The sequence below is a fragment of the Motacilla alba genome, chromosome 4, assembly GCF_015832195.1.
Source record: "Motacilla alba alba isolate MOTALB_02 chromosome 4, Motacilla_alba_V1.0_pri, whole genome shotgun sequence".
Taxonomy (NCBI): Eukaryota; Metazoa; Chordata; class Aves; order Passeriformes; family Motacillidae; genus Motacilla; species Motacilla alba.
In genome coordinates, this window is record NC_052019.1 from 14,076,629 (window position 1) to 14,089,052 (window position 12,424).

General features: G+C 38.8%; 1 protein-coding gene across 2 annotated transcripts in view; it reads right to left on the reverse strand.

Moving 5' to 3' along the window:
• Positions 1-9,195, reverse strand: part of RAB28 (RAB28, member RAS oncogene family) — a 63,346-nt gene extending 54,151 nt beyond the window's left edge. The window contains exons 1-2 of one of the 2 annotated variants that reach the window (XM_038135616.1): positions 8,797-9,195; positions 1,740-1,836 (exon numbers count right to left, since the gene is read on the reverse strand). In XM_038135616.1, the coding sequence (XP_037991544.1) occupies positions 1,740-1,836; positions 8,797-8,874 (175 nt within the window). In that variant the 5' untranslated portion in view covers positions 8,875-9,195. The remainder of the gene's footprint in view (positions 1-1,739; positions 1,837-8,796) is intronic. The other variant, XM_038135617.1, reaches the window with a different exon arrangement.
• Positions 9,196-12,424: the final 3,229 nt, after the last annotated feature.

Here is a 12,424-nt window from a genome sequence, read left to right on the forward strand (position 1 = left end):
AACCTGTCAAGTAAACATAGCAGCTCTGCAAGCACACAACTAATCAAGAAATTAGAAAAATCCACTTACTAAAGTAATGCTTCCCATTCCAGTATTTAGAAATGTTACCTCCCTCTCACTCCCCACACCTAGTCCAGTTTACCTATGAAACAGAGAGCCATATATACCTAAACACATATGTAGTTATAGGCAAAACCAGAGTGACAACCTACAGAAAAATGTTTCTTCCTGAATATGAATACAAAAGCTACTGTTTTGAGGAAAACAGATGTACAGACTTTTTGGTGCTATTTTTACCAGCATTCTGATTTTATTACAAAATAAATTATGAATGAATGACATTCACACACAATACAAACCATGAACAAACATGAATGAAGCAACAGTTGATAATTTTCCAAATTTTCTACTCAACAAGGATATTTAGAATCCCAGTAATGTACTAATAGTTTCTGTATGCTTAACAGCTGGAAAAAAAACCTGCAAAATACAAGTTCTCAGCATGCCCACTGCATGATTTGTGTACACATTCCACTTGAAAGTACTGCTGTTAAGTATTATACACACTGGTATTTTCAGAGGCATGAGCAGGACAATAAAAAAAATTATTCTGTTGATTTTATGGAGAAATAAGCACTGGCATTTGGTACTTTATCATTCACCAGATACTAAAAAGGTACAGCAAAATGGCCAAACCAAAATAGTGAATACAGGGATAGTCTGAAAAGATTATTCTGTTTAACTTAAGAAAATGTATAAACATAATAAAGAAATTATTTCCAATATAAGTTTTTAAAAAAGAAGTTCAAGAACTGTATACATTTTCTTATAACTTCAGGTTACAGATAAAATGCTTATTTTCTGGGTTTGCTTCCCTCCTCACCCTTCACAAGGAGAAGATAGAACTACAGAACTTGCATCAACTTTATCAACTCTCACTACAGCTTTTAATAATTACACTAACTTTTTCTAACTTCTGATTTCTGAATCCAGAAGTAAATGTTTTTAATAAAATACTTGCATACTTAGAATATGAGCACACACAAATCAGTGAAAAGACGTATTTTAAACTCCAATCCTTCAGAGACAAACTCAACCAGCAATTATTCTTTTTTAATTATTTCTTTGCATTTTCCATGCAGTGTGCTGCAACTGGCATCTAAATAGTTTCTTTGCCGTCGTGAAGTGAAACATCTTGAATGCTCAAACTGTATTTTTATGAGTGCCAAGGGACCCTAAATTTTAGTGGTCTATTAAATGCCAGCAATTTCATACTGCCTTGCATAAAACAGCATTCACATATTAGAGCACTGCGAGTCCATAGCTGCATTATGCATCTCCCACACACTCAAATATGAGTTGTGTATTTCATTAAAATATATTTTTCTTTCAAAACACATATATTTTTTCAATTGATATGTTTAAAATTCCATTTCATTGTTGTGTGTTACACTACACACATGGGAAGTGAGTACACTAAAGCAGGGATTATAAAATTCATCAATATAGATATCATTCCTTTTATTTGAATTCAGTGTTTTACCTAGAGATGTAAGTTGCAAATGCATAACTCTGATACCTGGCAAGAAAGTATGGACAAAATATTCTCCAAACAACCTAATTTACTTTGCCATAAAAACCACTGCACTAAACTTACTTAGTACACATTACTCTGAAGAATCTGTTTCTGCGAATCCTGCTGCCACCCAACCTTTCAGTGTCAGTTTTTATTCTCTTACCTGGCAATAATATCCTTTTCAAGAAGAAGTCCAGTCCTAAGGTTTGTTTGTACTGTTTTCCAAACGTTTCTTGAGCAAAACGGGTAGCTAGGGATGTCTAAAACAGAACAGTATCAAATTAAGTTGTCATTTTTAACAGCAACAAACTTTATGTTAACCCAGAAGTATGAAATACAGTTAAGCACTTTTTAAATCAATGAATGCTAACAGTGTTCATGGATTTGGATTGACAAGCACTCCAGTCAGTTTCAACATAATAACAGGAGGTGGCAAAGGCTACTAATTTATGCAAAAAGAAGCAAGGTGCATATTTGCAATGATTTCAAAAATACTCTAACAGTCCTATTACAAAATACTGTGCAGATTTGAAGGAGGTATCATTAGTATGCTCAAACTGACACAAATCTAGGTGACACCATGTGTACCTGAAGATCTCAGTATTTTTAAAAAGCATTCATTTCAAAAACAAGGGTCCTCCTCTGGTAAGAAACACCCCGATCCCAGACCAATCTTCTGGGAGAGAATAGAGATCTGCACTGTGCAGAATCCCACAGAGGGCTCCTAAGTGTGGCAAGATTCCTGCCACTGCACATCAGTTTCAGGATCAGGGATTACAGGAATTCTAAAATGGGAAGAGTCCTTTCTTGCACACAGAAAAAAAAGTTTAACTCATATTAAGAATGCACATTTATAGAATCATCCCTTTCAGCAGAAATTTGAAAAAATATTTCTTCAATTGGTATTCTGTGGATTTATAAAAGCAAACCAATACACTGTTGACCTAATAATAAGCTTTTACTACATATGGCTGAAAGGATACACAACTAACCTAGGCAAACCACTGAAGCAAGGCACTTACATTCTGTCACTAGCAATTTAGTGTATCCATTCAAGACAAAAAAAAAAAAAAAAAAAAGAGGTGAGGGTAGAAAGGGAAAGAAATAAAGAAAGGCGGCCCACAAAAAAAAGTAAAGGAAAAAATAGTGGTACAATCATAAATAATTCAAAAGTTTGTATTGTTAAAAAATAATACTAAATATTAAAAGATATAAAATACAACTGACATCTAATTAGTGTAAACTCAAAAATATCTTGTTGACAAGACATTTGTAAACAAAAACACAAATTAGCTACAGAAAGAAATAATCTAAATATTTCTTTACCTATACAGAGATGGAAAAATATTAAGAGGTTCACAAAACCCTTACAATGTCTGAGAAAACTCAAAACAGGCCAGAACGGTTTTTTCTTGCCAGTTTTCCATTTATCAAGCCGTGAAGAAATAAGTGACACCAACTGTTATCAGAAATTGCTGTTAAGAGCACATTTAATCAAAAATGCAATAGCAAAATAATGCAAATAATTCTGAAATATGAGAATAGGCAAGCTCCATGAATAGAAGGTTATAACAAAGAATTAAATTAGGCTAATGCCAAATGTACACAGAAAAAAAATCTTTTTTTGCATTAAAACATGATCACCAGAGCTCCAGCATTAACACTCTAGTATGAATAGGCAAATATTTATTCAACTATTAAATTTCCTAATAAGTAACTAAAACAAGATTTACTGTTTTCATTTTTCTACATCATATTTATATTCCTATCACTGGCATATATATAATGAATGATATTTTCATATCAGAAGACATGTTTAGGAAACAATTCAGTAAGTCAGTGTCAGCCTATGGCAACACTTTAATTTACTTCACTGAACTCAAGCCCCAAGAGGATTAAAAATAAAAAAGCAAATGGGGGAAAAAAGCAAGTAAACTAGAAATAGTGTGAGTACACTTATGTATTTATATCCCTGTGGAAAGGGGGAAGACCACAGAGAATGAATCATGAGAAGATTCTTCTTCCTTCAGCTATGTGACAGTACTACTAACAACACATGCAAAGTAAAATTCAATACAGATTCAGACTACAGTATTGAAAGTGTCAGTAGAACTGATTCATTTAATCCCAACAGTTAGCATGTCAAGATTACAATGACATCTTTAATTTGTCATGACCTTAAAGATGTGGATGAGAATAAGACAACTGCAGGAATACACCATTTAGTCTTCTTGAAATTTTCCTTTATGGAAAAGTAACTAGTACAGATTCAAGTATAATCTGACTATAACATAGTATTCTATATTCTCCAACACAATAATTTAGATCCTCATTAAATAAGTAACCACTCCCTTCTTGTTTTAAAGGCTCAGTAAGTATTAGCTTATCGTTCTGTGACACTCAATATTCCCTGAGGACTTCTAGGGCTGTTAGTAACAAGAAATGACACACATTCAATTAACAGCCGACCTATAAGAGCAGCAAGTAATCAACAGTATGGCAAAGTCCTCTTAAACAGTTTTTCTCCACTGTGCTCTTGAATACAAAGCAATTTATAGCACAAAATCGTTGACTAACTCCTTCTTAAATTTTTTGCTAATAAATGTTAGAGCTCAAGGAAGGTGTTGGATTACCAGTCTAGGGTCCTCTATTTATTCACAAAACAAGCATTTATCCACAAAATGCTAAGAGCAACAGTTCAAACTTCTTTACAACAATAAACAAAGAAGTTATGTCAATGCATATTCAAGTGCCTCTACAATGCAAATACTCCCTTCAAATCCCAGAAGTGTTCACTGCTGTGCTTGCCAGAAAAGATTTTGCTCAACAGTTTTACCTGAGGATATGTTGAATATAATCTATATAAGAATTAATGAAAGTTAAATAACAGTTCAGTAGAACTGTAGTTGTAAAAATAAATAAGTAATCAGTGACCATTTTTTAGAAAGGTTGCATTCCATACAATTCCACCCTTTAACGTCAGGGTCAGAAAGCAGTATGATAGTATGAAGGCCTTTGTTTCTTTGCAGCTGGATTAAGACAAACAGGCCACCAGCTTGCATAGCAGAATTTCCAGCAAAAAATCCATCAGTCTGAAAGGTTAAATACTGCCTTAAATACTTCAAAGTGAATGTCAACATCCTATTCTAAATATCAATACTCTGTTGAAGATTAGGGGTTAAAAAAACCCCGTTAAAAACAAGAAAAATGGAATTTAACCTTACATAAAAGGCATGACAGTTCCTTGCTTCTATTTTTCAATGTCAACAATTCAGTATAAACTGAATTTGACATGCTGTTCCTGAAGACCTACATAATGAGTAAACAGGAAAAAAAGCAAACAATATCTATGAAATAAACTAAAAAATAATTAAATTGAAAGTCAAATGGAACAAGCAATGATAGCCACTCTGACAATACCTACTCATCAGGGCAACCAAAAACTTGGAGGAAAAACCCCACCAATGACAACTCTTTGAGTAAAGTCCTATAGAATTAAGTTTTGAGAAAGCAATGCCAAAGCGTAGTATCATAGTTGTAAGAAAGAAAACTAAACCCAAAATTAAATTAGGTGCAAGCAAATAGTTCTGAAGCCATTAATTTTCATTCACACACGAACTTTAGCCAAAAATTGAAAACCTACTTTCCAAAAACCACATGTATCTATCCTTTCTCTCACTCCCTTCTAGAACATTAATGCCATTATCCAAGCACAGCTACACTAATCCCTCCATCATGTCCTATCTTATTGGCAAGAATTTTAGGACAAACAAAACTAAAACAAACACTAGGCTAAATAATGAAATGCTTTAACTACCATAAAAACATATAATTGTCTGAGCTAACTGTCTGAGCTAACTGTCCTTCTATCCCACTGCCAACTACTGATGCAACTTTATTCACTGAAAAAGAGAAAATTATCATAACTTCTTGACATTTGATGTAGATCTGTTTGATACAGCTGGGCCAATCTGCACAGCACACTTCATTCAGTTCTCCATTTGCAAGACTCAACAGTGACAACAATATTTTTGTCACCATCTATGAAGTTTGTGAGCCCAAGTGTAACAAGACAATACAGAATTGGCACAATGCTTAAAAATCTGCTATCCTAAAAAATCCTAAAGTAAGCAGGACACTACTTTTTATGCCAGCATGTTTTAGCTCCTGCAAATCCCATACCAGTTTGAGCATTCATTATTTCATTTTCATCATACATTGTTACCAGAAAGAAAAGGTAGGATGTTCCAGCTACAACAGATAGCAAATAAACAGAACCTCAGCACACCTATTTTTCAGGACCTCCTTTCCCATTAACAGCTCTGAGATTTTCTTCCAGAGGCCCAAAACCTTTTTTCAACATTAGCAAACCATAACATTCTATCTCAAATCAGCATCCTTGTGTATTTCAGTATTAAGCCAATCTATGCACAAAAAGAGTAGAAATATCTGGATCATAACATCATTTTTTTTCAATCCATACTAGTAATGTTGGTTTATTTTAACGGAAAATCATTTTGACCCAGAAAGAGTGGGTTGATTTAAAACCTAGACACACAAGGCTGCTGTGTGTATATATGTCCTTCCTATATTCAAAATCAAAGAACCAACTGCTATTAATAATTGCTGGATTTTTTCAACTCACATTGCCCCCACATCTGATTGCTCTTTTGATTGTTTTCCTAGTTTGTCTATTTTCCTAGTTTGTTCATTAAAATCACACTGTATTATCTTCTGACTAACCAGTCTTGCTTCCCTCAACTTTGCTTTTCCATAGTTCACCGTTACGTTACCATCTCTATTTTACCCTAAGAGTTTTAGGGATTCTCTCTCACTTCTCTTATGCCTTCTTCCACTTCTACTCTTCTCTATTTGTGTTAGCTCCAGCAGTGCTTATCGCCATCCTTAAAATTCTAAGTGTCCAATTATCAATTCAACTATCTCAAAACAAATTAACAGAAGCACAGCATGCCTCCATTGACTCATGGATAGAGCAATTCCTAGCTAGTGTAAGTACAAACATAACCTTTAGCTTGAACTGACACTGATTTGTTTTTAACCTGCTACCAATCTCTGCACAGAACCTGAGTCACACTGCTTCTAAGCAATGGGTGAGGAAAACAGAAAGTTTCCACCTGACCCACAACAACAATTTTTTTGTTGTTTTTTTGGAAAAGAGGGGGCAAAAGAAGACATATGTGAACACTTCACACTAAATACAAGATACAGCATTTCAGATATAGCCCATCATTTTCTACACACCTCCTGTCTCATGATCCCAGAGTGACAGGAAGAGAAAAACCAACACCTTGCACAGTAAAAGAGAGCTAAGTATACATGTGTGCAAAGACCAGCTGTGAACCAGATGTGAGAGCCAGGCAATTTAGAGTTGAAAACACATAGACATACACAGGTTTCAACAAGTACGCGGAACGAGTAGACAACAAAAGAGAGGAAACTCAACAATTTAGTCTTCTGAGGTAAAAAATAGTAGTAGGTACATTTTATCCTTCCATTCCATGACCCAATTGCTTCTTTATTTTTACAAGACCTTACAATAAATCTGTGAGTGCTGTCAGGCCATTGGGATGGTGGGAAGGAGCCTCTATTACAGCATCATCTAGGGGGGACGGGAGGAAAAGCAGCCCACCAAAGTATTGCTGCTGCTCGTGCCCAAGAACCTGCTGTGGAAGCGTGAGATTCCCAGAGTCAGCAGGAGATGCAGTGAGTGGCAGCTCCTGTGAGAGAGGTAGGAACCAACAGGAATATACATCAAAACTCAAGAATGCTTGGAAATCCATGTTTTGCGAGAGGTCTTGCCACAAGCTGCTCAACAGCAGTAGTGAAAGGTTTCTTCAGTTTGAATGGAAAACTCCTGGGAAATGCTACCCGTGAAGCAGCACTTCAGCTGTCAATGCTGTGCATTTATTATGCTCTCATCACACAGCTGGCTGGAATTGCCCATCTACTGACTCAGATGAACACAATACCACTTCAGACTGGGTTTAGAATCACTGGAGACAAAAAAAAATGTTTTGTTTCTTTATAGAGCTCTGAATAAGTAAGTGAACAAAACCACATGTACTTTCACGTAGAGCTTACTCCTATTAATGTAAGGCAGTTCATTTCAACCAGCTCTATGAACATTTCCACTTTTCATATGAACTGTGAAGCAAGCAGAATTTCTTCTCCTTGTAGTTTCAAAAGTTAATGATAGAGGAAAGAACTGTATACTTCAATCATACAATAAATTTACTATTTTCAGGTGTATCTCACAAAATTACTCAGGCTACATATGACAATAGATGTGTTCAAGTGCATAATTAAGATCAGTGACTATTTTAAACGGTTAAGAAAGCAGCCTTTCTTTTGCCTTCTTTGGTCTCTCCTTGTCAAAATTTCTCTTTTACAAAGAGAAATTTTTTGGATTACTGTTTGATTATTATTGATAAATAAACTTTTATAAACAGGATCTCATTATGGTGATTACAGATAGGGGAACAAAAAAAACCAAAAACATAAAAGTTACAAATGAAAACTAAATAGACCCAGCAGTGCCTTTCCAAACTCTGGAACACCAACTCCACTAGATGCAAACTGTTATACCCAGCTCAGGAGACTGGCAGCTCTACAGACGAAACGAAGGGCGCCTGCGGACCCAGCTAAGCGACCTTCCCTGCTCGTCCCTTTGGAGGGGAGCCGCGAACCCTCGTGCTCGGCCCGGACCGCAGCCTTCCACGCCCGGGGCACCGCAGCCACCGAGAACGGCTTTGGGCTGCTCCAGCGGCTCCAGCCGAGCAACTCCTGCCTGCAGCGCGATCGGCAGCGCACGGGGACCGCTGGGAAACTCCGTCAGCGCAACACGAACTGCGTTATTCGCCGCTCCTTTGCTCGCGGCTCAAGAAAACTGGATTATAGTCGTGTACGTCTTTTTGTTGACGATACCTCCTCGGGTGCGGAAGCCCCGCCAGAGGGTTCGGCTGCCGGGCGCGGCGCGGCCACCGGCGGGCAGAGCCCGCGTCTCCCGTGCCTGGAGGGCCTGGAGCCGAGGGGGAGAAGCCAGCCGGGTATCGCGACAGCGGCTGCGCGACAGACTGGAAGCCGCCGCGGGCTGCTCCCTCCTCAGCAGCAGAGCCAGGGGCAGCGTGAGGGGGAAGGCCGCGAAGGGGCTCGGGGCACCGCGGCGAGAGAGAGGAGCTGCCGGCGGGGCCGGCACTGACCTTGCCAGTGGTGCCGTCCCCCAGCACCACCAGCTTGAGCTGGCGGTCCGGACTCTCCTCCTCCTCCGAGTCCGACATGATCTCTACGGCCCCGGCGAGAAAGAAGAGGCTGAGAGCAGCCGGGAGGAGCCGGGTGCAGGAGCGAGGACGGGACAGGGAGAAGCGCGAGCGCCGCGCTCACGAAGCCGGCCACAACGGTGCAGCCACCGCCGCCATCTTCCTTCGGCGCGCCCTCCGTCGCTATGGTCCGCGCGGGGCGAAACCAACGACTGCGCTGAGGAAAGGGGGGGAAGCAGAAAATTGAGGGCGGGAGCGACAGCAATAAGTTCAGCTGCTGCTTCGGGACACACCCTCACAGGGTTGGGAGATGGTTCAGCCCGGCAGTCGGCCGCACGCCGCTGTGGCACGAGCCCCGCAGTGACGCCCTGCGCCGTAACCAAGCAACGGGGGGCGGGGCTCCGGCCCGGCCGCCCCCGCTGAGGGACGGGGCCGCCCCATGGGGGCTGAGCGGGCGGGCGGCGGAGGTTTGCTATGGCAACTCCATGTGGACACTAAATAAATAGCTATGGCGGCCAAATCATGGAGTCACTGAGCGGTTTGAGTTAACTTTCTCTAGACCGGGTTGCTCAAAGCCCCGTCTAGCCTGGCCTGGAACACTGCCGGCGATGGGGCAGCCGCAGCTTCTCTGGGCAACCTGTGCCAGGGGCTCACCGCCCTCACAGTGAAGAATTTCTTCTTGATATCGAATGTAACCCTGCACTCTTTCAGTTTAAAGCCGTTCCCCTATGTTCTATCCCTGCACACACTTGTATGAAGTCTCTGGTTCTCACACAGTAAGGTCACTCTGGAGCCTTGTTTTCTGCACACTGAAAAATCTCAATTCTAGGGACGCCACCACTTTCTTACAGAGTCTCAGAACTTTTCTATCCATATAAGCAATTACTAAGAAAACTTCTCAAGCCCTAGCTGAATTTTAGACCATTACTTTATTACATATAAAATACATTATATAGCCAGAGAGAACAGGCTATAACCTCCTCTTTTGCATCAGCCTTCCCTGAGTTTGAAAACTGCCAGTGTCCCTTCAGCCTGTCATCTTTCCCACAGACTAAACAACTCCTCTTCAGTCAGTCTTTCCCTCGGTTGTCTTTTCTAGACTTCTGATTATTCTTGTTGCTTTCCTTTGGCCCCTCTCCACTTTCTTGCAGTACTGTGCCAAAAACTGGATACAGTACTTCTGTTGAGGCCCTGGGAATACTGAGCAGAGTGGAAGTATTACTTCATGTGTCCTGCATACAAGACTTCTGTTTATATATCCCAGTATGATGTTTGTTTTCTTGACGGTATGACATTGCTGACTCATCCGAATCCTGATTTACTAAAAGAGCCTCTGCATGCTCTCCTGTTATTGGCATTTCATACATGTTGAAGCTTTATTTCTGTTTGACTGTAGTGCTTTCTGCTTTTCCCCATTGAATTTAATCTTGTTTCAGGCTACTTGCAACATTTGTCTCTAAAATTTTATTTACAATGTTTTCCTCCAAAATGCATGCCAACCATCCCAACTTGCTTATACCTGGAAGTCTAAGAACCACACTCTCTATTCAAAAGTCATTAATAATGATATCCAATTGTACCAAATCTCTTCAAGCCTCTATTTGACATATTTTTCCAGTATGACTGACAACAATTCTTTGGACATTGTTTGTATGACAATTTGAACAGAAACATCTGGATCTCTTTGAGATATAGATGCATTTTAATGGATTCCATAACAAGCTAAGAATTTTTAGAACAACTTTGTATAATGCCTGAATAGCAAACATACCTGTTCCAGTCTCTTTCAGGTTTTCTTTATGAAATATATGTCTGAAATTTCTAATATTACAAGTACACTGTTTTACTCAATCCTCAGCTGGATCAGGAAGGTTCCTTATTGATCATGTATTCATGTGTTTGCATTATTGAGGCTAAGTGCTTTTCCAATGACATTCTGGGGAAAAAAAAAAAAAAAAAGGAAGGAGCGCAGATACACCATAAAGTATATTAAATTCTAATGGAAAACAAGACACACACCTCTGTCACTCCATACTTTGAATCAAATTAAATGTGTTCTTCTTTATTTTTCACTTCAGATCATTTTTTAGCCTAATTGTACTGAAAGTTCTCTTAACTTGGCACTTCAGCAAGATCAGCATCAGGTCTCAGCTGAGCAGCATTTCTTGGAAGGAAGAGCAAAAGGGACAAACATGGACTTTTCCTTTATGATTTCTGACACACTGAGTAGTTGTACAATTGGCATTAGATATTTAGAAGCTCCACATCTCACTCCAGGGCAGACACATGCTTGATAAACCACTGTTGGTGGAACTGCTCATATTTCTGAAATGCCACCTCAGTCACATTAAGAAAAAACATTAAAAATTAATTTAAAGCTTTCAGATGCTTTTGAGGAGGTTCTTCTCAAGCAGGTTCTATTCAACCCGCAAGATGAGAAGCTGCGTGTGCAAAAGCACGATGATGAGAGAGCAAGGTGCTCTGAGTGCCCACACTACATATGTTTTCATTTGAAATACCACAAAGAAATGCATGTGTTATAATAAATATCCCAAAATTTATTTTACTTCTCCCCTTTTATCTTCAATGTTGTATTCATGGGCTTAAATTTGTCTTGAGCCTATGTATCTGATTTGTTTCAATAAGCAATTATATTTTAAAGCATAATTTTGGAAGTACAATAATACTTGGTATAGATAAGCACACATTTGCTATTGACTACTAAGAAAAATGAATGGAAACTACCCCAGGAGATGGCATAGCAATGCAATTGGGCAACTCAGCTCCCAAAAACCTCCTTGCTCAAGTCTATGAATGACAGGGATCTACTAAAACTCTTTTTTACTATATAGAAGATCACTGTACCAGAAAAAATCTGCCTGGTGGAGTTAATGCTTTAACAATAATACTCCCAAAGAGTGTTGTTTACCATTATTTAACTGTGGTACCATAACAGGAGGGCAAACAATCTGACTGCAAATCTTTACACATCTCCACATCTCACTTGCAATGTTCAGCAAGCTCATTAACAGTGTGGTGTGGTCATTTTACATAGAGTGGTTCAAATTTTTGCTATCAACATGTCCCCTCTGGAAGGCTTTCAAATTGAACTCTTTTTGTCATTGCCATCTTTACTAAATATGGAGAGCATTTTATAGATTAAAGGAAGCTAGTCTACAAGTGTTTGATACTTCACAGTTAAAGGAAATATATGAAGTGTGTTGAAAGGCACTGAAATTAACAAACAGATCACTGCAGTAAAAAAATAATAAAAATAAAAAAACATTGATAGCAGTATACAAATAATTTGAAACTCTAATGCATTTTCAAAATTCTCAGAAAAAAATCCTTGGGCAGTTACTTTGAATGGGGTTTCCACTGAAAAGTGCCTGGGTCACCAAGTGACACAAAATAAATATAAATTGTTAAATAAATAAATACATATTGCTAAATAAATAAATTCTGTCTGTATTTTGTAACTCACCCTAAGTAGAATCACTGCAACTTCTGAATGAGTTTTTGGGAGACAGAGGTAGTGGAGTGTGGCAGGACAGGCCAGAGGTGTTTAGGA